The sequence below is a fragment of the Anser anser genome, assembly GCF_964211835.1.
Source record: "Anser anser genome assembly, chromosome: 2".
NCBI classification, from domain to species: Eukaryota; Metazoa; Chordata; class Aves; order Anseriformes; family Anatidae; genus Anser; species Anser anser.
In genome coordinates this window covers 148,150,642-148,178,465 of record NC_139721.1, presented here as the reverse complement: position 1 = coordinate 148,178,465, position 27,824 = coordinate 148,150,642, and the positions used below count along the sequence as shown (strand labels likewise).

Below are 27,824 nucleotides of genomic sequence, written 5' to 3'. Positions count from 1 at the left end.
GGTTCGGCCGTTCAACAGATGAATCTCTTGTTTGTTTGCTGTCTTGGTGGTGTTTTTAAAATATTATCAGTGTAAAAGTATCCCCACTTCCTTCGACCTTCTCAGCCTGTTTTTAAACTGCAATAGTTTGGATTGGTTGTTTTTGTTTTGTTTTGTTTTTGTTTTTTTATTTCTTGTGAATTATTATTATTATTTTATTACACCTGTCAATGGTTCCTGCTGCTTTTAGGCAATCAGGAGAAGCAACGCAAGATTGTCTTCTGTTTAGAAATTTGCAAACAGATGGTCTCTCCTAAAAGAAATCTGTTTTTAAAAGTTCCACCATTTTATGCTGGAAGTAAATATTACAAATGCTTAAGTTGTGAAAAGAGAGCGCCTTGGTGTGAATAATATTCTGCCTGTTGTGTCATGCCTTTCAGGAAATGTTATCAAAACTGTTTATGAAAATAATTGAATGAAACCTCATGACATGTCTCTTGGTTTGGCATTATACCCGTTTTCTGTGAAGTCGGGATACTGACTCACAAAGGCAGGCGGATTAAGCTTCAGTGGCTGGAACCAGTTACCAATCCCATATGTTGTTTCCAGGTCTTTCCAGGAAGTTGTTGGGGGAATGGCTGGTAATGTCGCACACGAAGGGTGGCGACGTGTGTGCTGTCCTAGCTGCTGGTTTTGGGAAGCCTTCGTTTGTTCAGCTCTACATGAATCCCTACCTGAACACAGCCGAAAGTGTTTTTTAATGTTTGGAAAGTGAACCAGAGGATACAGGGAGAAAATGTGTGAATATGATATCACAGAAGAGCCTCGCCTCTCAAGGCAACTGCAGAGAGGGCTAATAGTTTGGTTCTCCTGGTTTTAGCTTCTGCATTTGTGATTGAGCACATAAGTGTATTGCTTGAAGGCGAGCTTTATTGCTCTGAAGAGATATGAGCGTATCTCTCCAGAGGTTTTCTCCATTTCCAGGAGTTATCTGTGTCCTTCTGTAATGCCCATTTCTTGGTTTGGGACACCTGAATTCTCCAGGAACCTTCCTGGCAGAGGAGGGTTTCAGCTGACTGTTGTACCAGAAAGTTTGCTGTTTCCTCAGGTTTAACATCACCGAGAAAACCTGTACAAAATGAAAAGTAGTAAATGCTTAGTTCAACTATGCCCACAAGCTCCTGTAGCCAGGTACCTTGCTCCTGCTTGCCCGTACATCAGTGCTTCTGTATCACCTCAGGACAGTGATGCTGCTGAGTCACTCCAGCTTCTTCTGTTGTCCCTCCTAACAAGTGGAGTTTTATCCACTAATTTGATTAGATGTGACAACTGGCTATTGCTTGGAATACACTGCAAGCATGTAAATATTTGCACTTAAAAGGATATTTTTAAAAATAGCACTTGCACAATTTTGCTTCTAAAAGAAGGCTTATAAACACTCAAGTCATCACTAGCCAGGGTGATTTTCGTTTGTGTGCTATGTTGAACTGTTGTTTATGCTTATTAAATTTTATTTTAGCAACAGAATGTTTGTGTGTGTCACAATAATCTTTTGCAATATAAATTCTACGATTTTGCTGACACAGGAGGGTGAAAAAGACTACACAAGTCATTGCAAAATCCTGTGAGTAGTGTTAGGTTGTGTGTGTGTGAGCACTGTTGCTACTACAGGGAAAAGAACATGCGTTGAAGACAGAAGGCACTGATGGAGTAGCTCAAGACACTTACCATTTGTTAATTTTTAATGATGGTCTTTTTTCTATTAAGGAACATAATGCTACTGAACTTCTTCTGTCTCAATCAATTTTCATGTTTTTTTTTTTTCATTAATCAACTAATGCATGTTTCTTCTATAGCTCTTTATTCTAATGAAATATGTGGATGATTTGGCAGACGACAATGGTCTCATCAGTAACGCATCAGAGAAAAATCCATTTAGCAGATTATATGTATATTTGTTTTGTTATATCAAGGATACTGATATATATTCTTGTAAACTGAAGCTATTTTTAAGATAAGTTGTAAATATGGAATTTCTGCTGCTACCACCCATACATTCTCCTTTCTTCATTTCTTCAGTCTATGTATTTATTTATGAAAAATCATTTACATGTACATTTTATATAAATTTTACATATTTTTATATATGGCATCATGATGTAGCTTGAGCTTGTTCTTTAAATGTTCTGTTGCAATCCAAGCAGCTTCCTTCTCTGTTGAGTCTCACACTGTTTAGTCGCTCTGATGCATTGGCCCACAGCCACTGAAGACACTTTCTAGTTGGTGTCTTTCTGTTGAGTGTGATAGGTGCTGGATGAGGCCACCTCCTTGTGGGTGGTGGTCATTCAAGCAAGTAAGCTTGCAAGTAAGCCAGCTAGGGACTGACAGAGAGGTTTGGGTGTGCATTTGAGTTTGATTAGATTATCCACAAAGTTCATGGGATTTCCTATTTTAGGGTCAAGCATCAGACATATAGGCCTGTGTTCTCGTCTTTTTGTTAACTATAATACAACAAACTAGTATCATAGGGTCTGAGGATAGCCCTTTCCTCTAATGTAATCTTTAAAAAATGATCCTCTCATATTTTTGAAAATTTTCACGTACTATAATTGCTATTGTTGGCTGAATTTCAGGATTAAGTCTGTGGATCTGTGAATATGACTTTGAGCATTTACACTTATCTTGAAATTTTCTCTAACCCTTAATGTAAAAGGAGAATTAAGAAGCTATAAATTAAGTAGAACCCTGGAGTATCTTGGCAATTAGAATGAACAAGATTTCAGCTGCTCTCTTTCATCTATTTCTCACATTCTTGGATAGACAGGGTATTTTTAATTTACAACCTGTATTCAATTAGTCATAGAAGTTTCTTTCTGGAAGTTCTTGCTTATGCAGTTACAGAATAAAATTAAACTGCTTTTTAGCTAAGTTTTTATAGCTAACGTTTAGCTGTACTGTAAACAGGGTTTAGATGAGAGAACTACTGAATAAAGTAGCTGATAAGTGAGATGTTGTTCATGTATTTGTAAATGTTGCTACCATTATAAAAATATTATTATTTAACACACACGTACGTACTCAAAGAAATATTAAGCTATGCCTATGAAAGAATATGATAATAAGCAGGTATTTTTTCAATTGTTTGGGGGAAAATGTACATTGGTCTTTATTTTACATGATCTTTATTTTTCACCATGAGTAACATTATTCTGTGTTCTGCTTCTATGAACGCAGACTTGGGGAAGTGGTGGCTGCAGATCAGCGCTGTGCTGCTGTGACAGCAGGTGCTCCACAGCATCTGATGTAGCTCAAGCTTTAGCATCAGGATGTATTCTGTCCTAAATATGCGAGGCAGCAGTGTATGCTTGTGCTGTGCGTCATGGGGTGACTTGTGTCTCTGCAGTGGTATCTTGTGCACTGATTTTAGGTAGGGCTTTTATAGCTCACAAATTGTTGGCAGCACACTTAGGATATGACAGGAGCTTGGAATTAGATTCTCAGGATTGTCTGAACATCAGTGTCGCAGATGCTCCTTTTCTGCACTGTTTTGGTTTTTAATTCCAACAGTAGTTCTTGCCTTTGTTTTTAAACACGGTCCTCCTTTTCACTAATGCAAGAAGCTTTGATTCTGCACTGGTCCTGAGCAGTTCAGTTCTCGTGTCTGCTTCAGGGGAAAAAAAAATAAAGTTGTAATTTCATTTGCATTTGTAAGAACTGCGACGAGTATCCCAGCAGCCAGCCTGAGAGCAATGAGAATGAGATGATCATGGGTTCAGACAAGGGCCTGCAAATCTCCAGGTGCTTCAGGCACACGCTACCCAGCTGCGTGCAGCAGAGAACAGCTCCTGCATCAGTGAGGTGAGCAGCGAGGGCTGGGATCAAATCACTCGGCAGTGTTCTCAAGGCCATGTTCTTGCAGAAGTCTAGAGAGTCTCTGACACAGGACAAATGGGCGGTGATTGCTATTTTACAAGGGAGATATTGTTAGCGATTGCACTCTGTGAGCTTCCAGCTGTAGGTTGTTATTACAAGCGAGCAGTTGCTTCAGTGGGGGAAGTTATTACGTGGGTGTGCCAGGACATTCAATGTGTGCATTATGGAAGAAATAGTGCTAGAAGCAGTAAAATTCCAAAGTTGCCGTGGGTCACGTATAGGACGTGCATCCTAATTCCATCGTTCCTTCCTTTTTGAGTGAGCAGTAAAGAAATACGGCTTAGCAATGATGCACGTGCTGGTGGGTTGCAGGGAATGTGTCACTCACGTTATATTGCTCAAGGGGCAAGTCCCAGAGCATGCCACTTGCACATTTAATAAGGTGAAACTTTTACAGAGGTAAGCCAGATCTTTTCCCTGCGTCAGTTTGGGGTGTTTTAAGTGCCAGGAGTAATTCCGGGGACCTGACCCACACGTTACTTCTTTTGAATCAGACAGCTACACAAGTGCCACTGGAGAGCAGCAGGGAGGGGTTCTAGCACAGGCTGCCAAGCCTCAGGGTGGCTGTATGATGTGTGTTTGGTGTATTGAAAGGATATTGCATGGGCTGCTTGAATCTCACTGATCTAAATACCCTTATTTTTATTTTTAAGTGTCCAGTTTTGCCTAATATTTACAAATCAGAGTAGAAAACATCTACATGAGGAAACTGGAAGAACTGGTGATTTTGGGTAGCTTGGCACCAGCCTAATCCCCGGAGTGCATTGAGTGTTGTACAGTTAGGGGAGTGCTTTTCAGCTTGCTTTAATGGCGTGCCTCAGTATTGCTCTGTGTTGCTCTTATGTGGTTAAACTTGGCTTGAACATGAATGTTAAATAATTTATAAATAACTTATGAATTTGGTGGAGAGGATGCTGATTTGGGCGGTGGGTTTCATTATGGCTATAAATCATACTTCACGGAGCAAACACTTTTAACAGAAATAAATAACAAACACACTTACTGTTAGCAAGAGTAATCTTAGCAAAAGCTTTGAACGTCGTTCAGAGTAGGGAATGTTGGCTCCCTCTGCAGAAATTAAAGGCTGGGGCGGGAGGTGTGCATGCGTACATATGTACGTACACACTTCACGGTTCTTTCAAACACCTTTCTCAAGTGTTGCTGCTGAGCCTGGAAAATGTTTTTCTATTGTCTGTCTGTTACTGCTACTATTGTAAGCTGAAGCTTAACAGAGATGGGGGACTTGCGATCTCGGTGGAAAAGAGGAATCTTGAGCTTGTAAATATTTTTGCACAGAGGTCTTACTAAAAGTATGCAGACTTGGTTAGAGTCAGACTGAGTTAGGGCAGCGTGCTTCCGAAACCGTTGTGCAGGTCTGTGACGTATAATTATCGCAGAGAACTAACTACCTGTGCAGGTGATGCTGTTAAAGACATGAAGCCACAATCAGGGAGGTGGGAGGACAGCACTGATGATTCCGGGTCTGAGTGTAGGGACAGAGCAGTTAATGTTGCTGAACTTATTACAGGCAGTGGTGACTATGGCAGATATATCACTTCTGCGGGTGACAAAGTCCAGAGAAGGCAACTTTCCAAGACCACCGTGGTTCATATTCTGCCAGGCTGTCCACTGCTGGGATGACCACAGAGCTTATCAGAGATTGACACTGGAAAATCTCCTGTCAGAATGGGGAAATTTTGAAATGCCTGGGAAAGGACCAGCGATGTCTTCTTGAAACTCTATCAGGAATGTCCCCGAGGGCAGAAGATGATAAGAAAATACCCTGAAAGAGAAGAAGGGTTGTTGTCACAGCTTGCTCATGAGTCAAAGCAAACCGAGCCCTACCGCTCCAGCGAGCACTGCCTGTGTGGTAACTTCCCCCAGCCTCTGTTGAAACACGGCACACGTGTGGCGTGTTCTGGACTTGGACGGTTGGATCTGGAAACTCAAACCATTGATTTCTGCTAGGTTTGCATTACATGTTAATGTGAGAAGTAGTCTCCCCACAGTCATGCAGCCTCACCAGACATTTACTAGATTGCTTACAAGGATTATTATAAATTTCCTGTTTAGATTTCTTTTTTTCTTAATAAGGTATTGATTTCAATATATTTCTGTTCATACTTACAGTTAATTGATTTATGGTGGTAGAAATTCTGTTTTGCTGCCAAAATCTGATGGGTATTAACTGATTCAATTTTACCTTTTTCTTCTTCTTCTTTTTTTTTAAACCAGTAGTTCATTTTCAGAAATGAACTGGCTGCTCCAGAAGTTGGTTCCTTTGTTTGCCTGACATTTCAAATGGGGCGAGGAAGGGCAGCAGAGAGAAGCAAACGTGGGCATCCCAGAGGTGGTGTGCTCCAGCACGACATATGTTGTGCATCTCCTCCCAGCCCCACGTGTTGTGTCGCTCTGAGCCCTGCCACCCCCAGCCCTCCCTGGGTGTCAGGGTAAAATGGCTCCGTTCCATGCTTTTTCTGCCAAGGTTTTTCTCCTCTCTTGGCTAGAGGATTTAGGGCTATCTTAAATTAGCCATTCTCTTTTGTCTGGTGTAAGACATGCAGAACTTGATTGGAATCTCTGGTGTCATATATGTAAATGTTTTGTATAATGCTTTTGACTGCTCTTTAATAAACAGGTGAATGTTTTAAAAGGTATAAGCTGGTGTTTCTGGTCACTGAATTTAGTCCGTTTTATATGTAACACATTACAACATCAGAGATTTAACTTTATGTAGTATTTTGTGCTTCTTAACCCTATCATGTCCTCTGACTTTCATTTTTCAGATAATTATTATTGAACAATTTTAGTTTTCATATGCCTGAATTTGGAATTGAGCAGTCTGGGAACTGTGGAGAACAGCCATGCACTTTAAAGTTTATGTACATACTCCTACACTGCTCTTTTCTTTTTTTTAACAGATGCTTTAGGAACCATGAGCATGGTTACCCAGTATATTAGTATCTCTTGACTGAGTGGCCAGAAATGAATCTTTCTGCAGGTTCACTGTGTGTTATGCCATCAGCCCACACCATGGCTTTGTATTAGAATATACAGGAACAGAAGGGGAAGTATTGTAAGAAACATTTTAAACAATTTATTTTCATGGGTCAGCAGAAAGTTTTAAGAACTGCACGTTTTATTTCACCGTTTGTGAGCATTTTGGAGCCCGCATTATTGCTGGACACATCACATTTCAGTGCTTGTGTTTCACGTTTGATTTGGGTCTTTGAGTGCAAAGTACTGCAAGTGTCAATCTGTGGAGTATAATTCTTGCTGCTTTTTGGTGTGATAAATGATCCCGTGTTTAATAGGTATGTATTATAATAAGATACTGTGTAATAGATATGTGTTATCCTCTCAGCCTTAAGGAGACAGAAAATGGTCATGTAGACTTGGGCTGTATTTAGAGTGTGTTTGGTTTGCTCTATACAAAAGTCGTTCCTATCAGAGAAGATCTGAAATGCCTTACAAATACACAAAATTTTGTCCTAATAATAGCTAAATATCTCAAATGCCAGACTGTGCTCTCCCTGAACGTCTAAAAAAAATGCAGTGGAATGTGCAAATATGGAACAAACATAAAATAGTTGAAACACAGCCTGTAAAGGGGGAGAGAGGTAAAAGATGCGAGATATTGCCACTGGGCTGGCAATACCCCGCTGCATCTGGGGCAGCCTGGCCAGCACCCTCCCTCTGCTCTTGCTCATTGCACCGAACTCCCTTGGGGGAAAAGAGTCATGGGTAACAAAGTTAAAAACAAACAAACAAACAAAAAAACTTGGTGGTAAAAAAGAATCAATTTCTGTTTTGGATGTTGTCCATTGGATGGTGAAACTGCTTTGTGGGGAGGGTGCGGAGGGTGGTACTGCTTATAGGGCAGTTGTTGGGCATACAGCTGGGTGTTTCTTTGTAGTTCATATGTGAAAGCATTCACTTAATGTAAACTTGATTTGCATTCTTTGGCAGTGTTAGTGTTAAATAATTTCTAAAACATTGCTTGACCATGTATTTAAGAATAATGACACAAAACTCCTGGCAGAAATCAAGAATGTGGCACTATAACTTTTTTGGTTTGTTATGTTCTTTAGTGAGGAATTCTGTAAACTTTTAAGAGGAGTCAAGAAAAAAATGAACAACTTACGCAAAAACAAACAAAAAAAAACCAAAAAAACCCAACAAACACAAAAGCAGCCTGTAAAGATTAATAATTGAAATTCTGAGGTCTTTGTGCTTTCCCTTCCTGGTTTTCAAGCAGCCTTTCTTGGAGGATTTTTTTGTCTTAGGAAAAGGAAAATACAATTGTGTTCATTTCACAAGTTAGATTCTTTTTTTGTGTGTTATTAACAGGTTTGGCAAACATCGCAAAGATGACAAGAGTGAGAAAACGGGTAAAATAAAAGTGCAGGAAGCTCTTACTTCAGAAGAGGAGAGAATACGAATGAAGCAAGAACAGGAGAGGTAGACTTCAGTATTTGCTTAAACCTTGATAGAGAGAGTTTGTTTTTTAAACTAAATAACCGAAGTTCAATTTTCACTGATGAAATTTCCCAAATGTTGATATGTTTATATATTTTAAATAACAAGACAAAGCTGGATTTATTTTGGATGCTAGTATCCACAGCTTTTTTGGCTGCAGTAAGCATCTTTTATAGACCAGAGCTCCTTTCCTTATTGAGGAGACTGGAGTAATAACATTAAATGTTTTCTCTATACATTCTATAACTGATTTTATTGACTTTTTCAGAAAACAAATATTTATATAGAATGAAGTATGTTTTGTATTTTTCTTCAAAGTCTTGCATATCTAGTTTTTTCACTGATATATTTAGAAACAACATAAAAATTATAATTTTCAGTGTATTTGTCACTGGGGTTCAGTCTATTTATGTGTCATGCAGTCTGTTTATGGAATGATATGTATATTAAACTGCTAATTGTAAAAATGAGTGGTGAGTACCTCTATTTTTCCTTGTCAGCTTCCTTTACCATTAAAACCTATTAAATGTATATGTCATATGCTCTTCTCAATATTTCCATTCTACTTTTCATCCTGTCTCTTGTAGCCCTAAGTTATTTGGGGCCTAACCTCTGGTATCTCTCGTATCAATTTAGTTAAAATCTCAGAGTCTAGGTTGTAAATTAACTAGTATACAGCGTTGTGTGTGGAGACTTTGAATAGATATCTCTTCAGTAAGGAGACAAACTTTAAAGGGCTACATAGCTTGAATGCTGAATGGTAAATAGATTCAGACACATTTAGCAGTGAAAGTGAACAATGAGTTGAGATGATTTATCTAAAAATTATCATATAGCTTAGCCATAAATTGTGGATTGAAGTAGGAACTATGGAGGGAAATTTTGTTGTCCGTGTACAGGAGGTGTGACTAGTTAGAATGATCCCTTTGACCATCATCTCTATGCACCTTGGACTTCTGCGGGTAAGAACAGAAGTTTGCAAATGATGGCTTCATCATTCTGACAATTTACTGGAATAGCAGAGCCATGATATCTCTTGTGTAGTCTCCTCAGTTCAATGTAAAATGGTTAGCTCTCAGTTGTTTTAAGGCTGAGTGATTTACATTACAGTTAAGGCAGGCTATACATTTATGAGTTACTGAAGATCAACAGTAACTTGTTAAACTGCAGAAACTTTATCATATGAGACCATCTGTTTGGATTACATTCTGGGATATTTTTTTTCCTCTTTAACAGATATACTAGCATAAATCTATGTAAAAAGTTATTCATGTCTTTCTCCATCCATTCTGACAGTAGAGGGTGGCTGGATCACAGTGTTCGGTTGGTTTTTACTTGACAGATTATTTTTTATTTTCTCTCTTTTAACAAAAGTGAAACAGGATCACTAAATCTGTTCCTGTTTTTAAGAGTAATCTGCTTTCAGATTAAACGGTAAAGGGAAATAGTGAAAATGAAGGAAATAAGTTAATTTGGAAATAAGTGTGTTTGTGCAGTCAGCTTTCCTTTATGCATGGGCAGACCATCCAATCTGGGGATAAACTTATACTGGGGGTGCAGAGACACTGAAAGCTTCCATAGCTCCAGCCAGCTCAGGGTTGCAGAAAACATAGCCACATGTGCACAGTGCTGAGCCCTGGCTTAATGGGCTCTGCTGAACCCAAGGTTGCCCAGCACTTAGAGCTTGTTAGCAACTGTAGGTCCCCAGGTAATCAGCCATGTACATTTATGCAAAGAAGGAAGACTGGGTGTTGAGTTAGTAATGTTTTCTCTCTCTTCATTCTCTCCTTTCTCTGTCTCTCTGTGTCTCTCTGTCTCTCTCAGTAAGAATGGTGAGAGTATAGACTGTCCATGTGATGATATGAGAGAGGTTGCAATAGTCACGCTGGGTACCAAGGTAGAATTATGAAATTATTTGTATAGCCCCCCATGCATGGAGCAAATTCCTAATCCCTGTCCATCAAGTTATGCTAACCATTTTGACTCTTTCCTGGAATCTCACTCCTTGTGTGCCGTAAAACAATTTTATGTCTTCACTGAAACTGCAGAAAATGCATGTGCCAGAACTTCATAACAGCTTGATGTTACCATAACACGGGTCCTCTTCCTCCCGTTATTCTCTTTCCCTAACTGTGTATTTGCTTTCCTTTGTGTTATGTCTATAAGAGAATGCAAGTTCTTTGGGGTAGTGGCATGTACAACTAATAAAAAATAATAAAATAGCAACCAAATGTGTGAGGTGCTTCCTTATGTTTCTGAAAAATTCAGATGTTGATTTGATCCATAGAGACTTTAAATCTTTGTGCAGCTAGATTGCAGAGTTTCCTTTTGATCCTGTAAAATAATGCTGCTAGATACATACTATTAATGAAGAGTACTCTTGCAAATTAACTGAACAATCCCTCAAAGTGCTTGTGAGGAGACAGAGTGAAATATTACTGTGTTAACAAGTGTTGGTTCATAATGGCTGCTATTCTAACTTTGTTTTCTGTGGGTTTTTCCCCCCTCAATGTTTTTAGCGGTACAATTCACTTGCTCTGTTTTACTTGGTATTTGATGCTATATACCTCTGTAATGATGCAATACTTTGGGGAAATAGGCTGGATTTAATGAATTTACTATGTATGAAAGGCTTGGAAGAAAAATCCTTAGGGGGTCAGAGAACAAGTGAATGGTCCATTAAAAAATCAATCATGCCCACAATTTTATAAAATTATTATGCTTTGACTTGATAATTTTAAGATATTGTGCTTACAATAGATTTTCTTTAATCTTAAAAATAGTATTCATATTGACTATAAGCAAATAAGTAAATTAATGTTCTTCAATTTATCACGATTAAAATAGTAAAATTGCCTTGTATAAATATATTATTAGCAATAATTTCTTATTAAGGAGGATATCTCTTCTGTTGTATATGGTGCGTGTTTACTGACAATCTTTACAAAGGAATTTTGAACAGGAAAATAAATTATCTAGTCACACATACAGGCAGCTTTCAATGAAATAAAATATTGGACCAATTAGGCGTGTCATCTGATGAGACCACCCACCAGTCTTACCAAAATTGCTGTAAGATGCTTGCTACTTGTAAATTCATACAAGTTCAGACTAATGGTTCTTTCAAGGGCATAGGACATTGTCCACTTGAATCACTATTCTTTAACATTGCTTTACTCCAGAAAAATAAGTCTACTTGTATTATCCTTGAGTATCTGTCAAGCACTTCTGAAAATCCAGTTGGTTTCTGGTGTGCTGTTGGGAAGGTTGTTTCTCTCCAAAAATAGACACCAATCAAAACCATAAGACAAAACTAAGCGATAGATTTTCTGAACTTGGCTTTGTATCTCCTAAAAAAAAAGACTGTACTGCAGAGTCTTGCAGAATTTGAGTAAGATATGAATGGAACTACCTCTATTCTTGTGCCAGATCATAGCCATTTTAAATATACGCTAACTTGGAGCCCGTCTTCGCCATCCTGTTATCCAGTCCATCACTGGACCACTAGAACTGGATACCACTGAGGTCCTACATTGGCTGGGGTAGACTGGGAAAACAGCCCTGGGTGCTTCTTAGTCTTGTTATATATAGTAGGTAGTCTGCCAATTCCAGACTTTCCTGATGAACCTGTAATTGGCCCATCTTCCTCAGAGTAATGCCTTGAATTGTACAGATTGGAGATGTATGGGATATCTTGAGCTTTCAGAGATGCTTCAGTCTGCTTACAGTCTCACACAAGCATTGCTATGTAGGGTAGACTTAAAATTAGGTTCTGAAACTTTTGTCAGTGGCCATCATGCATTAGAGTTACAACCCACTTGTTTTCATATGGATGGTCACCTTCTGCTGTCCTACTGGACCTAAGCCTTGGGAAGCCCACAGACCTTTTCACTTTAGAAACAAACTCTATACATCTGGTCTTTGAGGATCTCCCAGGTGAGGGTTTTCTCACCATGTAGCCAATGTGTCCATGGGGTACCCTGCAGTCTGATTGTCCTGAAATGTTTTCTGACTCTTTCAAGACCCTGTAGACCCTTTTTCTTAGGAGATGTGAAGACAGAAACGTTCAGAAAACTCACTGCTTAGATTTGTCTTCTGGTTTTGGTTGGTGGCTTGTGCTGAAGGGAGACATCTCCCTAACAGCAGGTTCTGATACCTCCCTCCTTCACCCTTGGATTTTTCCTTGCATATTATTCCCCTGCAGCTCTGGGTTCAGTGCAAAAGAAAATAAATCTTTAGCAAAATCAAAGCCCTTTGCCTGTGTTCTGCCCATCCTCAGCTCAGGCACCTTCTGTTCGTGACACCTGCATGGCCCAGCCACGTGTGCTTGGCCTGTCTGAGGCCTTGGACTCCCCCTAGCAAAACAAACACCCCCCAACCCAAACAACTTTCCTCTTTGTGCCCAGGTAGTGGATAACAGAAGAACAAAATAAATATACTTTGTGAAGTTTTCAACAAGTTCAGCTGTATCCAGCTGGTTTCACTGCTAGATAATACTTAAAAAGATGAAAGCTGCAATTCTAATGTAATCTCATGATTCAGAGTATGTGATCCCAGCTATGGGTGAATGCTGCTTATGCTTCAATCCGCCTCTAGAGCCACTGCTTCCTCAGGAAAAAAAAAACAGTCTACAGGATATTTTCTCCATTTTGCTAATACACTGAGTAAAGCGCTTTACTTGTGTTCTGCAAATCTGTCTGTTACCATACAGATATGTTAATCTTAGCTTTGTATTCTTCCTCAACTTCCACAGAAATGAATGCAAAATCAGGTGCTTAAACACCTGTATGGTGAGGATCAGTAGTGAGGCGATAAGGAGAAACCTTTTGGAAAATAATTAAATAGCTGTATCGCTGGAAGTGCTATGGCAGAGTAGTCAGGTGCTTTTGGAGCCAGGGAGCCAGCAGGGTATGCCTTTCTTTGCTCTGAAAAAGAAGCCATACTTTGCCAGTCTTGGCTGGACTTGGAGGAAGATTAACACAAAGCAAAGCAGTGCCATGCTTCATGCATACATGTGTATGTGTAGTTGTCATCTGCAAAATAAACCTCTTTCCTTTCTAGTTTTCCCACGTTACGTTATGGAAAATCCAACCTTTTGTTCCTGTGGGCTATGAAGAGAATTACATTTACATCGTTCTGCTGTTATTTTTATCCTTGCCTGCGCAAATGGCATCGCTGTCGTGGCGGTGTCGCCTGTGGGCTGCAGAGCCAGGAGGGGGAGCTCCCCACGAGGCTTTGTGCGGGGCTGCCCGGGCTGGGGCTGCCCCGGGCTGGGGAAGCAGCAGCAGGCTGTGGCTCTGCGGTGATGCTCATGGCTCAACAGGGTTTTGTGTGGCAGAGTATATCTTAATGCCTTGCTATCAACCGTGGAAAACTCTTTTAGAATGGGAACTGGGGGGAGTTTTAGCAATTGGAGGTAGGACGTGGTGCTCTTACCTCTTACCAAGGGAGTATGGCCAAAAAAAAGTGGGAGAAATGGCTGAGAATCTTTGTCGTACAGAGATGCTGTCTGGGAGAGGTGGGTCAGGCATTTATCTCTGTATCGGCTGTTTTGCTGTTACTTTTGTAGATCAATCAATGGGCTGACAACGTATTTTGGTGCTAACATAAACGAGCACAATTTTGTTGTGTGTTTTTCACGTAATGATTTTTCCTAAACTTAGAGCGAAGCATTCTGTATGTTCATTAGTAACTAAAATAACACCAATATCTTCTCCTGAATGTTTCGGTCATTCCATAAATTGTTTCCTAAGGGTATAAGAGTCTTTATCTCCAACATATAATAAACTTCTCTTCATCTTTCTCTAGTGCCATTAAAGCCACAAGCCTTTTGTTGTAAAAGTATACTAATGAATAGAAATGTTACAACAAGAACAGAAGTCTTGTGTTTTCCCTTCATCATGCATCATCCATTTTAATTAGACGAAAGGGTGGTGAGTACTGTGACAAGAGTCTGGAATTAAAATCATTAATTGATGTCAAGCTGACGAGAGACTGCTAACATGAATTTACTGACAGCAGGAAAGAAATTAACCTTATTACTTTATTTAGTACATTGGGACTATTTATTATATTTTCCTATGCAAGTTCAGTGAGTTCCATTTATGACTATAGAGAAAGACAAATAATTAATAAACACTATATAAAGTTTTATTACCTCCTATCAATGAAGTTTACATGAAAACCACATCAATAACTTAAAAAAACACAACACAACAAGCCACCACGTCCTTTTAATCAACATAACTCATCAAAGCAATTACAGCATATTTTTTATATTTTAAATGAGTATAATATACTGTGCTATGCTCTCTAGCTAAGTACAATTACAAAAGTGATCTGATTTAAAACTATGCCTTGGTTTCTCAATGTCAGTGTTGCAAAAAATGAAACATATTTTCTCCAACAGTGACGTTGATTGGAATAACTGTCTGTTTTGATCATCATTGGAAGGTCAGCCTAACAAAGATGTGTTTTAATGTTAAGCATCTTTATCCTTTAGATGAAAGATATAATAGTGTCTTACAGAATGACAGCAGCATCCTATAGATAATTTGTGACCCAAAGGTCATAATAAAAGAATAGAGGGGAGGTCATCCTGTAGTAAAGGCCATCTGGAACTGTTAAAGTATCAGATGGAGTAGGGGGCTGAACAGCAGGACACTCTTGGTGTCTTTCCAGATTTCCCAGAGAGACCATAATATTTTTATTGGAAAATCCCAACTTTTTCCCCTTAAGCAAAATATTTTCATGAAGCCGTTTCATCTTACTTTTAGGAAAAAAGACAACATACTGTGATATGAAGAGAATTTTTGCTTCATATATAACCTAAGTGCTATCTGTCTTTAAAATAATGCAAAGATTCAACTTTAGTTTTTCTGCTACTGTATTTTGATGCCATTTTACAGCTTTCATGAGAAATATTAACTCTAAATGCATAATTATTGCAAACATTCAGAATATAAATGTTTTCTAAAGTGACTTGCATAAAATCTTTTCTGATAAAACTTCTGCCCCCTTCCCAGCTCACAGGAGAGGAGAGGAAAAAAAATTACTCTGTGAATCAGAAAATCAAAGCAATGTGTTTCTCATTCTCACTTATTTTGAGATGGGGTCTGCTTGTCAAGGGATATTCCAGTTTCACTGAGACTTGCGGCATTGTTTTTGGCATTTGTTTTTTACATAAAGGATGAGGGTGCAGAATGTGAAAAACAAATCAACAGCAGTATTTTTTGTAAAACACAGAAGTGAAGCATGAGAACATTGAGCTTTGGAAAAATATTTCAGAGCAGTTCCACTTCATAAAAGCGCAGGCTTCCAGAGATATGTAAATTGAAGCTTTTGTGGAATAATAGTTGCCGAGATGTTTTTTAAACAAAGCTCCTTACATTCTCTAAGTACGTTTTGTAAGTATACAGATTGAGATTATAAGATATCACACTAAAAATGTATTTTCACTGTTATTCTTCTACAGAGATTCAAGACATTGTACTGAGCAAGGTCTGGCCAAGTCCCTTGCCATAAATCTAAAAATATCATTTATTTGGTCTTTATAATCTGAGTTATAAATTTGGTTAAGGTGTCTTGCAGATCATACAAGTTCAGCACTCTGTTGGTTCTAAGTAATGACACTAGTTTGTAGCATTCCACTTTTGCATGCCAAGAATGTTAGGTAGGACAACAGTCTGTCCTCTGTTGACTGATAAACCATGCTGTTAGTGGTAGAGTCTGTGTAGCAAATACTTATTTAAGAATGAAACAAATTGTAGCATAATTACTGACTTATTGAATACGGCTGTGTGTATTGTTGCTGAGTTGAACATAACTGAAAACCCTTTAGATTTTCCAGGCTGAACTACAGGAGTTAAGTAGCTTACTATAGTAACCTATAGTAGGTTAGTAACCTATAGTACAGTGACTATTATAGGTTATTACAGTAAGCTACTGCACTAAAACCTCTCTTTGTTCTAATTTTTAGATACAGCAGCAATTATCTGAGTAATCACAAAGATACCTAATGACACATTCACAACAGGCAGACAGGTCTCCTCTCCACACCACGTCTCACCTTTTATTTTGCAACCAGTTACTTACAAAACCTTACAATAAAAACCTCTTAATGGGTTATAAGAAACGTAGTTCAGTGTCTGGCCATGCTGTAGATATATGCTGTCACTCAGTACTGTGAGCAAGCAGGGTTTTAGAAGTGAATTCTGAGAGGTGTTGTGGATGCTAATTTTTGGTCCTAAGCAAAAGATACTGACATAAAAGCTATATTCTCCATTTGTGGTCCCTTCCCTTCCCTTCCCTTCCCTTCCCTTCCCTTCCCTTCCCTTCCCTTCCCTTCCCTTCCCTTCCCTTCCCTTCCCTTCCCTTCCCTTCCCTTCCCTTCCCTTCCCTTCCCTTCCCTTCCCTTCCCTTCCCTTCCCTTCCCTTCCCTTCCCTTCCCTCCCCTCCCCTCCCCTCCCCTCCCCTCCCCTCCCCTCCCCTCCCCTCCCTCTCCCCTCCCTCTCCCCTCCCCTCCCTCTCCCTCTCCCTCTCCCTCTCCGAGATTCACATAATCCCTTGTTGTGTTGTAAGGGTTTTCATTGTAATTTTTTGTCACTTCACACTGTTTCATTTTCCAGCTTTAGGATTAGGCTACTTCATACACAGCACTCTAGAAACAGAATAACAGACCTGAAATTGAGCTAGTGGCAATATTTCATACCCACTTACGTTACTGGGCTGGCTGGAGGAGGGTGGTGCTGGAGAGGGTCATCTCAGCTGACTGATGGCAGTATTGTAACTGGACCTCCAGTTACTGCCTGTAGCATCTGTGAATGACTGATTTGATATGTGGTATGATATATGGTAGCAGTTGATATATGGTATGTCTTTGTCATTAGCTTCTTGAACATACAAGTACAGCTGCTCCTTACATATTTAACTACAGCATTCAGGTGTTAGAGCTGCTTACTGGCTTTGTTCTCCAGTTGGCAAAATATTGTTGGGGAAGAAATTGCCCAGCAAAGCCTCCCTGAGGGAGAAAACCAGCAGTCTTAAGTGAGTAGGGTTTGAAGCAGGAGCTCTTCCAAGTCATGTTTTAGCAATAGCTGAATCTCATGATCTGCTTCGTACTGCTTCAGTCCAGCAAAAGGGCTAATAGGAGATTAGAGCTAGATTAATCTAATGACCAGGGATCTGTCTCATAGGTGTAAATATCAGCTAATCTGGCTGGTTTTATAAAGCAGAAGAAAAAAATCCATTTTCCTCACAGAGAGCAATGATGTTCTTTGATGCACCCTGGTTCCCAGTAGGAACTGGGCTACTGCTCCAGTTGCCCATTTGGGGGATCTCCACTGCTGGGGCCGCTGACCCCAGGACCAGACATGAAAATTAGACCAAAAAAAAAAATAGAATGAAAATTACAAAATTTCAGTCCTTGTAACGTTTGTTTTGGGGATGGGAGGACCTGCTATCCTGCCTACAAACCTGATAAATTTGGCTTTGGTTGAAACATATCCTTAAAGACACCACAGCAGATATACCCTCCACTCTCAAATCCCCAAATGCTGCAGACTATTAACTGTGTAAAGCAGTCTAAAAGCTCCATTGAAATGCAAGTAATGTGGTAATTTACAGATTATTATTTATTTTTTTTTCAAAATAGCAGAGATTTTCACTTATTTACTCCAAGATCCAAGAAAGCAGGATTGAGATACTCTGCTGAGGGAAAATGTATCTTCACTTTGAAAAACTTCAATGAATCAAGAAGGTCAGAGATTTAAAAAAAAAAAAAAAAAAAAAAGTTGGGGTGAGATATCATCAGGTTAGAGAATTTAGATATTAGACAATTATGGTGTCTCCTTTAGTTTCATCAGTGTCACTTGGTCTCAAATTTCTGTTTGCACTTTAGCTACTTATACACATAATATTTATCTTTATCTTCTGCTTTTTTCATTTCTTCACATCTTCATTTTTACTTTGTTACCTTCTTTATCAGCATTATTTATGACTCCTTACAAAAATGAGCATGCTGTTCTCTTCTGAATATAGCAGGGCACTTATAGTAATCACTTTATTATTTTTTTTTAAACTACATCCCTCCTCAGTTGTAGCTCATTAAAGGTTTTTGAAATTCTCATGGATCTCTTCTGCATGTAGGATTTAAGGAGGGAGAACTGCAGGGAGAACCTAGGCACTATCACATTTTCTAATTGGCAAATATTGGTGATTGTTGGAGGAGGAAAAAAATAAGACTGTCTGATTGTGTAGATGTCTTCCTATAATATCAAGGTGGTAGACACTGTTTTTGTTAGTTTGTTATTTATAAATATTTAGTCTCTGTTATGTTTGTCTGTTCTTGTAGAAATATTACATGGGAAATACATACGTATAAAATTTCAGTGAAAGTGTAGCATTATAGACCCGGAGGAGAGGGTATGTCACTTTTCCAAGACTGGATCTCCATTGTATGTCATTCCTGCAAGATGTTTGTTTCATCCTTTTTTTATCCATTTTTTTTTTCTTAATGGCATAGGCTCGATAACTTCCCTTAGTTAGAAAGTTCCCCTGCCTACAGTATCTAGGCTCAGTCACTATTGCTGGAATTTAAATACCTAATACTTGCATTAGAGATGGAAAACATTATAATTTTCCTCCTTATGTATTAGGAGACTGCTATTATGTCCCCCCTGTCTTTTTTCTTTTCCACAGCAGCTTTTGACATTGCTAACCTTTGTATATCTGTCATCCAGTAGAATTTCCAGATCCATTCCTGAAAAAGCAGCTCACAGGTTTTTTCCTACTTCTAATTGATATGCTTAATTATTCTATGTAAATTACCTTCTACTTGTTATTATTGAAGTTAATTCTATTTTTGAAGTCCACTCTGTCCTTCAGGAGCATTTGAAATTTTAATCCTTTCCTCTATTGTTCATTTTGTTCATCTGGGCTTTGTGCAGATTCAATAGCATCCTAATTAATAATGAAACCCTGAGCAAATTCAGAGAGGGATCCTGTAGAAAATGCCACAATTCGTCCTCCTGGTGTGACTGAATTACTGAAACCTACACTTTAGATACTCTGTAGGAACTGCCCAGTTCAACCTATTGCATCCATCCTGTTGTCATTTTTGTCTTAGCCTTAGATCTACTGTTTGTCCTCTATTCACAAGGCCTTTTACGGTGTTACAGAAGGAAATCAGATTGACTTGACCGCATCTGTTCTTGATATGGTGGCTACTGCTTGTCCCATTATCTTCTCAGTGGTTACCAATAGTTGGGTTCAAAGTTTCTCAGGGGACTGAAGTTAAACTGACTAGTTGATAATTCTCTTGCTCCTCCAAAGGGATGTTAACTTCTTCTAGTCTTTCAGTGTTTTAGCTGTCCTCAACAGCTTCTCATGATTACTGGAAAAGGTCTGAGACTACCTGAGACAGTGGTGTGTGTGGGATGTTCAAGCAGCTTAACTAGCTTAACCAGTTTCTAGCTACTTCTGTTGATGTTAGATTCCAGATATTTTTTGTTATTGGTGGCAATATCAATAGCGCTGGCCACCTGCTTGCAATCAACCATTTTAGTGAAGATAGATGAAAAGAAAAAACAACAAATTAAGCCTTAGGTTTCCTCAGCATCATCCGTCAATATCGTTCCCTCACTACTGAGCAGGGAGGCAACCTTTTCTTTGCTCTTCCTTTTACTGCTAATGCAATTACACAGTGATTTATTGTTATCTTTAAAGCTCCCTGCTACTTTTATCTCACATTATGCCTTGGCCTTTCTGATTTTGTCCCTGTATTCTTGTGCTTATCCATAGCAAACTGACCACATTTTGTGTATGTTTCATCATTTGCTTGAAGTCAAAGGACAGTCATATTTAAGGCAACTGGCTACATACGCATGTACACATCAAAGTGTTCATTTTTTTTTATTTATTAACTTGAAAAGGTTGTTTTCCAATTTAAAAATACTTAGCAGTATTTTATGTATTTATTAATTTATTAACATTCTTAAGTTTTGAATGAAATGGCGAGGGGCACACGAGGAAGAAAAGGTGTCTCTGTTTGCAGCTTGTTGCTGCTCATGATTACCCATTGCCCACGGCGATCCTCTAGAATGATTTCCCCAGGAAACCAGGCAGCTTTGCTGAGCTATAGTGGTTATAACTAGGATAACTGACTAGCTCTAATCACAATAAGAAAAGCTAAGTGTAATATGCAGGTTCAGAAGGAAATCACAATAATGTCCATAATCAAGGTACCCTCTTTAGAAGAGCAGTTGTCAGAAAATTCCTGCTTGGATCCAAAGGCCAAAGAAAAATACAGAAGAGGACAAACTCCCATATTGACTTGATTGCCAAAATTTAGGGAAAGGGCCATTAAAGCACTGAAGGCAGTCAGAGGGAGGGTGAGGAGGAGCAGTGAGACCTGGCTTATTGCTGGTGTGCTGTGCCCACAAGGTATTTTTCACTAGCAGGGGAAGAGGGGACATGACTGACAAGATCTGGCTACTGCCCAGTGCACCTCCAGACCTCTTTATTAGAAACGATATCTGGCAAAAACTGGACCAAGTGTTGTCATCCCAGCCGACTAACTTAAGCAAGCTGACTAGTGTTATAAATGAGTCATTGTTTTTCCTCTGTTCTTAATCCATCATATAGAGGAATGCCGGTCTGGTGGCAGAAGAACTGAGAACTGGCAGTGTTGGATGGCTTGTCAGTTAGCTTCTGTCCTTACACAATGCTGTTTCTATCCTTAATAAACATTGTCAGCCGCCTCACATATGTGGAATTGCAAGTGTTCAATACTGATTTTGTAAATCAGCAAGCCTCGGTGGAAAAGATAGGTTGTGGATAATCACTTGGGCAATCACTGAGTCCTGGCAGCAGCAGGATGATTAATTGGATTGACCAAGCAATTGCACACCAGAAACAGCAGCCAACTTCGTTTCTGCTCTTGTGGGAGGACATTGCTGCCATTGCAACAACAACTGTAATGTGTTAGCCATGAATATCCTTCCCATACTGTATTAATCAATTAAGATGAATAGTCAATTTTTTAAAGGATCTAAATTACTCGTGTGAAAAAATCCTCCAAAGTGGACTGGTGCTTCCAAGGGACTGGGCATATGTTTCTTATTTCACTCCTAATGCTACTTGAAATTAGGGTTGATTTCTTTTGCTAACTTTGCATGTTCACTTTTTCTCACAAGAGCTCTGCTAGCATCACAGTCTGGAGTTTTCCATTGATGGAAAAAGTTAAAATTTTGCTCCCACATAGCTGGTGTGAATGTTTGGCTGGTTGTGAGATTTGACTAGCCCAATTAATTTGGTATCTACATGTGAGCTACCAGGGTAAATGCACTTTGTGGCTGAGGGAGGTGCACTTGGCACATCCATTAGGACCTAGGCCCCACAGGCAGCGGCCTGGTGTCTGAATCTAGACCAGCCCTACTGGCAGACCAAAACAAATGCTGACACCTAAATTTGGGTGTCTAAAATGGCAGTTGCCCTCATCTGACAGCTGAATCCCACTCACAGAGTTCCGAAAAGGGAACAAGGTGTCTGCTCTTTGCTGAAGACAGCAGAGCAAAAGCTTTTCCTTTAGGTTTGTGACCACTGTTTCACACGCATAAGAATCGCTCTACAATGGGTATGTCTATCATTACTGGATTAGCTTGCAATGAAAAGCTCGTCTAACAATTATAGGAAGTTCTGCAGCTAACAATATTGTCATTTGAAGCAGTTATCATTAGCTTTTGAATTGAATGCCACACAAATGCATGAGGATAGTTTATACTTTACTGAACATTATAATTTGAGTCTCAAAAGCACGACAGTACGTTGTTGACATTTTCAATATTAACACTTCAGCGAGAAGGGTTTAGAAACTTCTTGGGGTAGCTTTTGTATTTTTGAAAGTTCAGTTCCATTTAAACACTGCAAAATTGATTAGCAGTTTTTGCAAAATTCTTTCAAATGGAAAGAGTTATATAAATGCTAAGCATTATTATCATTGTTAAGCCCATACAGAATCTGTAGGGAGGCCATAAATCCTCAAAATTAGCTGATCTGAAATTTCAGACATATGCATTTTTATTGTGTCGTGTCATAAAGCAACACTGTTTGGTGAAGACAAGTTAATACGAATATCCACATTGTGAGACTGAAGCACTCTGGTCAAATGCTTCTCCAGATACTGGAGTTCAATAGCAAGAGCACTGCTGATTAGGGCTGAAGTACACAGCAAATTCCAGGTTCTCATCTGTGCCACAGTGTGTTCACATAATCATTTTAATCTTTCCCACAGTAGTCTGCACTGACATTTTCCGTATGTGCACTTAATTCAGTATATGCTAATGGAGGAGTTAAGCCACACCATGTGTACACACATACACATGCACACAAGGAGGGGGCTCTATATAAAAAATAATGTAGCATTAAGTTCAAGTTACTTATATAAAAATATATTTAGATTTTAAAACTATTACAAATGAGAAAGGGATAGAGCAATATTTAGCTGCTAGCTACTGTTCTTTTCAAGAGTATGTCTACATACTTTTCTTTGGTCATTTGGTTCTTCTGAGATTAGAGACATAATGTTTAATATTAGTATTAAAGATAGCATATCCAGAAGAAGACAGAAACAAAGTTATATTTTAAACAATATTCAAAAATAAATAATCAAAATACCTGTATTTTTGTCATGTGAAGGGAATAAGACTTGCACAGCGGTTTAGACTTAACACACAGAAAATTAAGAGAAAAAAATCACATTTTGGGTGTCAATATAGTTGGAAGTCTTGTAAGTCTCATTTTTTGGTCTGATTTTGTAAATGTTATTTACTGTAACTGCTTACTGAGTACTTTGGTTATAATTAACAGGAAGATGTATAATGCATTTGGGCTCTGATTTTTAATACTGTGTATGTGTATTAACACATTTTATTAGCAATTGTAGAAAATGTTCTAAAAAAATTCCTGGTGGATATGAACATAATTATTTGCAAAACACTTCAACAATCAGTTCTCTCCCACTTGAATAGGAGTAAGTATTCTTCATTGAACCATGCATGGGAAAATCTTAATGTTATGCTGCAAACAGTGCTATTTAAGAGTTCAAATGTATTAAATAGCCAATAAGTAGATACATGAGAAAACTTGGTTAACATGAAACTGGGGACCCTAGTGTCTGCACCTGTGGGAAGTGAAGTGATATTCATGGTCAGAAATGAGAACGATCACCAGCACATCTCATGGCAGTCTGTATAACACTGAGGCCAATATCACCAGATAATTCAGTTTTATAAGTATGTCAGGTAACAATGTTTTCTCCTGACTGTATTACCTGATGCCACGTTATTGCTGTACTGTCAAATTTCATGCACTAAAATACACAAATATACACAAATATTTTTTTTTTGCTCAAATTGATGTCAGCCAGTGTTCAAATATTTGATGATACATTTACCACTGAAATTAAAATTACATTCCAGAATCTAGCAATATTTAGAAAATTGCTGTTTTCTTTTGCTTTTCCCATTCAGATGAAATTTATAAAGGGATAAATACATTCTGTCATGGGGTAATTAACACAGGGCTACAAATTGGAAGTGAAATCTGCAGAGAGATGAAATCAACAAGTACAGGTCATCTTCAGGCCTGTTTTTCCTTCTGCATCTTCCAAGTGATTAAGGCTGTAATGTTTCTGAATTGCAGCTCTGGAATATAGGACTATGTAAATATATCTTTTATATTTTAAAAATAGACACAATTTAAATTTGAAATGGCTTTAGGATTTAAGCCTGAGTCCTTTGTCACTCTAAATTAAAAAAAAAATAATAATTATCCTGTTGGAGGTTGCTGAAATTTCAGAAGAGCGTGCTGTCAGCTGAACACTGTTGCAGTTTTCTTGTCCATTTTTCCTGTCTTAAAATAAAAAGCAATCTGTAAAGAAAAATCTTGTCTACGAAAATTACATAATTAAAAAATTATGTTGGTTTAAGTTAATTTTTCTCAGATTACTCCTATTTACATTTTCTTTTTGTTTATAAGGTTGTTTTTCTTTCCACTAGTCCTGAATATGAGTGAAATTTGTGGTTTACAGGCCACTAGTAGTGGACATAGAAAGGAAGAATTAGGCTGAGGTATAATTCAGGGCGTTTACATTAATCACTGAACCATTGATGTAGATGTTGCTGCCTGTTGAAGGGAGTTCAGCTGGTCAATTTTACCCCCAGATCAGTACCCTTGGTCAATACTTGTGGTATTTTTGAGGAAAATAGGTCTGCCTGTCTGTGCCACCCTCCTATTCCCTCTTTTCTTACCAGGATCTCTGTTAGCACAGAAAGAACAATTTGCTTGGGGCTCAGTCTGATGAAGACACTTGAATTTAGACTTTCACATTCAGGCTCAGAGCTGGATTCTCACGCTCATACGCAGTTGTCTCGTGTCATGTGAGTTGTCACAGTCTCTGAGATGCCAGCACAGGGCTGGTAGATGTGACAGGGACCTGTGGGAGACCTTGTCTTGCAGCTGGAGGTCCGGCAGTGTTTCCTGGGGCTGTTGGGCGGCTGTAGCTGCCCATGTTTGAGCAGCTGAATCGAAGCTGGCTATCCAAGCTCCCAAAGGAGGCCTAAACAGCAGTGTCACGACTGTCTGTAGAGCAACTCCTTTCATGCTAGGACACGCTGACTGGCACAGCAGCACCGTAACTCTCTGGAGGCTGCTGAATTGCAGCTCCCTTGGCTGTAACAGGAGCTCGCACGTGTAGCTCATGTGAACTCACCTACTGCAGACACCTGCATCGTAGTGTCTTAAACTGTACTCTGAATCCTGCCCTTTGCATAGCCCCTTTTCAAAGACTGCTCTTGAATGCCATGTGGCTAAGTGTAAAATTTCCAAAAATGTAAAAGTAACCTAACTTTGAGGCTTTTCTATTTTTGGAAGAAGCAAGGCTTGCTTTCAGAAGAGACAGAGGCTTTGAGTAGGCTGCTCGTGTTAACAGTCGGTGAGCAAGCTGTCTTTGGAAATGGCACATAGCAGGGGGGTGCACAGAGCTCCAGTTGGGATGGATAGATGTTGACACACCGTAGCCATGACTGTATTAGATGAAAAAGGAGCACATTGTACTAATGGAAGGGAGGAGACAGCTCAGTGCTTCATTTTGCGATGATGACAGAGCATTAAATCGGTCTGGGGAGACTGATGGGGAGAGGGTTGGGTTTTTTTTCAGTTCACTGTTTATGTGTGTGATAAATCAAATTTTCTAAAATGCCAATGAAACTTTGAAGCCCAGATCAAATTTTAGTAATAGGTTTGTGTGCTTTTGAAAACATGACCTGTACTCAGTTTGTGTTTGTCAGATGGCTAAATGTCGCCTGTTTTTATCTGTCACTTTTAATCATAGAGCTAAACAAATGCACTTGGGTACAAAATCCCAATATAGCATCACTTCTCATTGTAACTTTAACATAATGCACATGTTGATACTTTCTGTGAAGAAACTGCCCACTTTTAGGAGGTGCCAGATTCAGTTTGTTTACATTTTAAACAAATCACACACATTTTAAACAATGTGTACAAGAAACTACTTCTACTGTTTACTGCATATATACATACATAGCATACATATATACGTGTGTGTTTTATTCTTGTTGGGATTTTAAATTTTGAAAAAAGTATGATTTTTGTAGTATTGGGCCAAGAAAGTACATTAAAATTAATCTCTAAAGACAGCCATTAGAGTCACTAAATCTGTCAGGTTTTGACAGACTACAAGATGATATGAACCGTGTCTGGCCAGTCTCGGACAGGTCAGGTAATAGCACAAATATCCTAAGATGCATAAAACAACCAATAAACTCTGAGAACTATGGCTAGTCCTTTATTTCACTTAATAGTGAAAGCAAAGACTGTGGATAATCAGACTTCTGCCTTAAAGACCACTGTTGATCATGGTGTTGCTTAGATCTAGTCTTCAATATCCAATGTACACCTGAGACTCCATGACAAACTGAAACTGGAAACACGTCAGTGGTTTTCATTAAGATGGGCTGCCCAAAGTGTCTGTTAACTGCTGCTTTCAGATGAAAGGGGGGAAAAGTTAGTTTCAGCCTTCTTTTAATTTTTCAGAATTCAAGCAAAAACTAGAGAATTTCGAGAGAGACAAGCTCGTGAACGGGACTATGCAGAGATACAGGACTTTAACCGGACGTTTGGCTGTGATGCGGACCCAATGTATGCAGGGATTGCTTCCTATGACTCTTCTTCAAATAGCGGCACGATAACGCTGACCACCAGACCGCAGAGCCCGAGGGAAGGGCAGACAGTTGAAGCCTTGTACGCCCAAGTGAAGAAACCACGGAATTCAAAGTCTTCACCTGTAGACAGGTAGGCACCAGACAGCAATCAATATGCTCTTTCGAAATCCACCCTCCTAATGCTTGTGTCGTGGGAGATGACTGTATGTCAATTGGCAAGTCAGAACTCCATTTTTATTAATGGCTTTTTAAAAGCCCTTATGTAGAAAAGTATTGAGCTCACACAAATCAAACTGTGGCAGAATGGGATCTGAAAGTTTATCCTACAGAGCCACAGATTTTCTTCTCATTCTTCAGATGGTTTTGAGTTTTAGAGCCCCTGTTTATTGTAATTTAATTTAAACTCAAACTTGTGACATCATCTAATTTATTTATCAGAGCTCTAACTAATATAACTCTTGAATACCACCTTTCCAACCTATTCACAGAAGTTACAAAATCTTTGGAAAGTTCTTACTGTTAAAGCAGAAGTGGGTTAAAGCTTACCTGGATTTTAGTCCTACCACAGTCCTGAACTTCTGTCTAGTGGAGGGAACTTTGTGATAAAATACAGACCAAGTGAGTAAACTCCAAGCTTGACTTATGAGTTACGTTCTCTTCTCAGGCTGTAGCTTATGATTTATACTTTTCCTGGGGTTACATTATCTGAACTATGTCATGCTAGGTTTTATGTTGAAATCCAGCAAAATTCTGGTTTCTGTTGATGGAGTTTTGAGTTCATTCAAAAACCTGAAGCTAAAAAACAGGCATGCAAACTAACATAAAGTAGAAATAACCAAAGGCAAAATTCATAGCTTTTTTGCACTTTAACAATGGCAATACATCTGTTTTCTTGGCTGACATCTATGATGTTGAAGTTCTGCATTTTCTAAGCTTTACAAAAATGAACATTGAAATCCTAGTACAGGAGGTATTGTTAACTCATTCAGAGGGTATTAATTTAGCTCATAGTAAAATAACTTCTAGTTTTGTTTTCTACCCAGTTCTTTCCAGAAGAAAAATACTGGACATTCGCTTAAATGAGCAGAACAGTATCGTTGGTTACAGTGTTGGAGGTCTGTACAGCTGTCCATATGGAGTGGCATTGATCTTGCCTATTCTGTTCTGAGTGTTAAATGGAGTCATTTGTTC

At 38.9% G+C, this 27,824-nt stretch overlaps 1 protein-coding gene across 12 annotated transcripts in view; it reads left to right on the top strand.

Annotated features, from left to right (window-relative positions):
- The window catches only part of PARD3 (par-3 family cell polarity regulator), a 448,908-nt gene that overhangs the window by 319,380 nt on the left and 101,704 nt on the right, over positions 1 to 27,824 (top strand). For 8 of the 12 annotated variants that reach the window (XM_083826067.1, XM_083826066.1, XM_083826062.1 and 5 more), the window contains 2 exons: positions 8,263 to 8,373; positions 26,506 to 26,763. In XM_083826067.1, the coding sequence (XP_083682193.1) occupies positions 8,263 to 8,373; positions 26,506 to 26,763 (369 nt within the window). Of the gene's footprint in view, positions 1 to 5,440; positions 6,599 to 8,262; positions 8,374 to 26,505; positions 26,764 to 27,824 lie in introns of those variants that run through there. The other 4 variants (XM_083826068.1, XM_083826060.1, XM_083826065.1 and 1 more) reach the window with 2 other exon arrangements.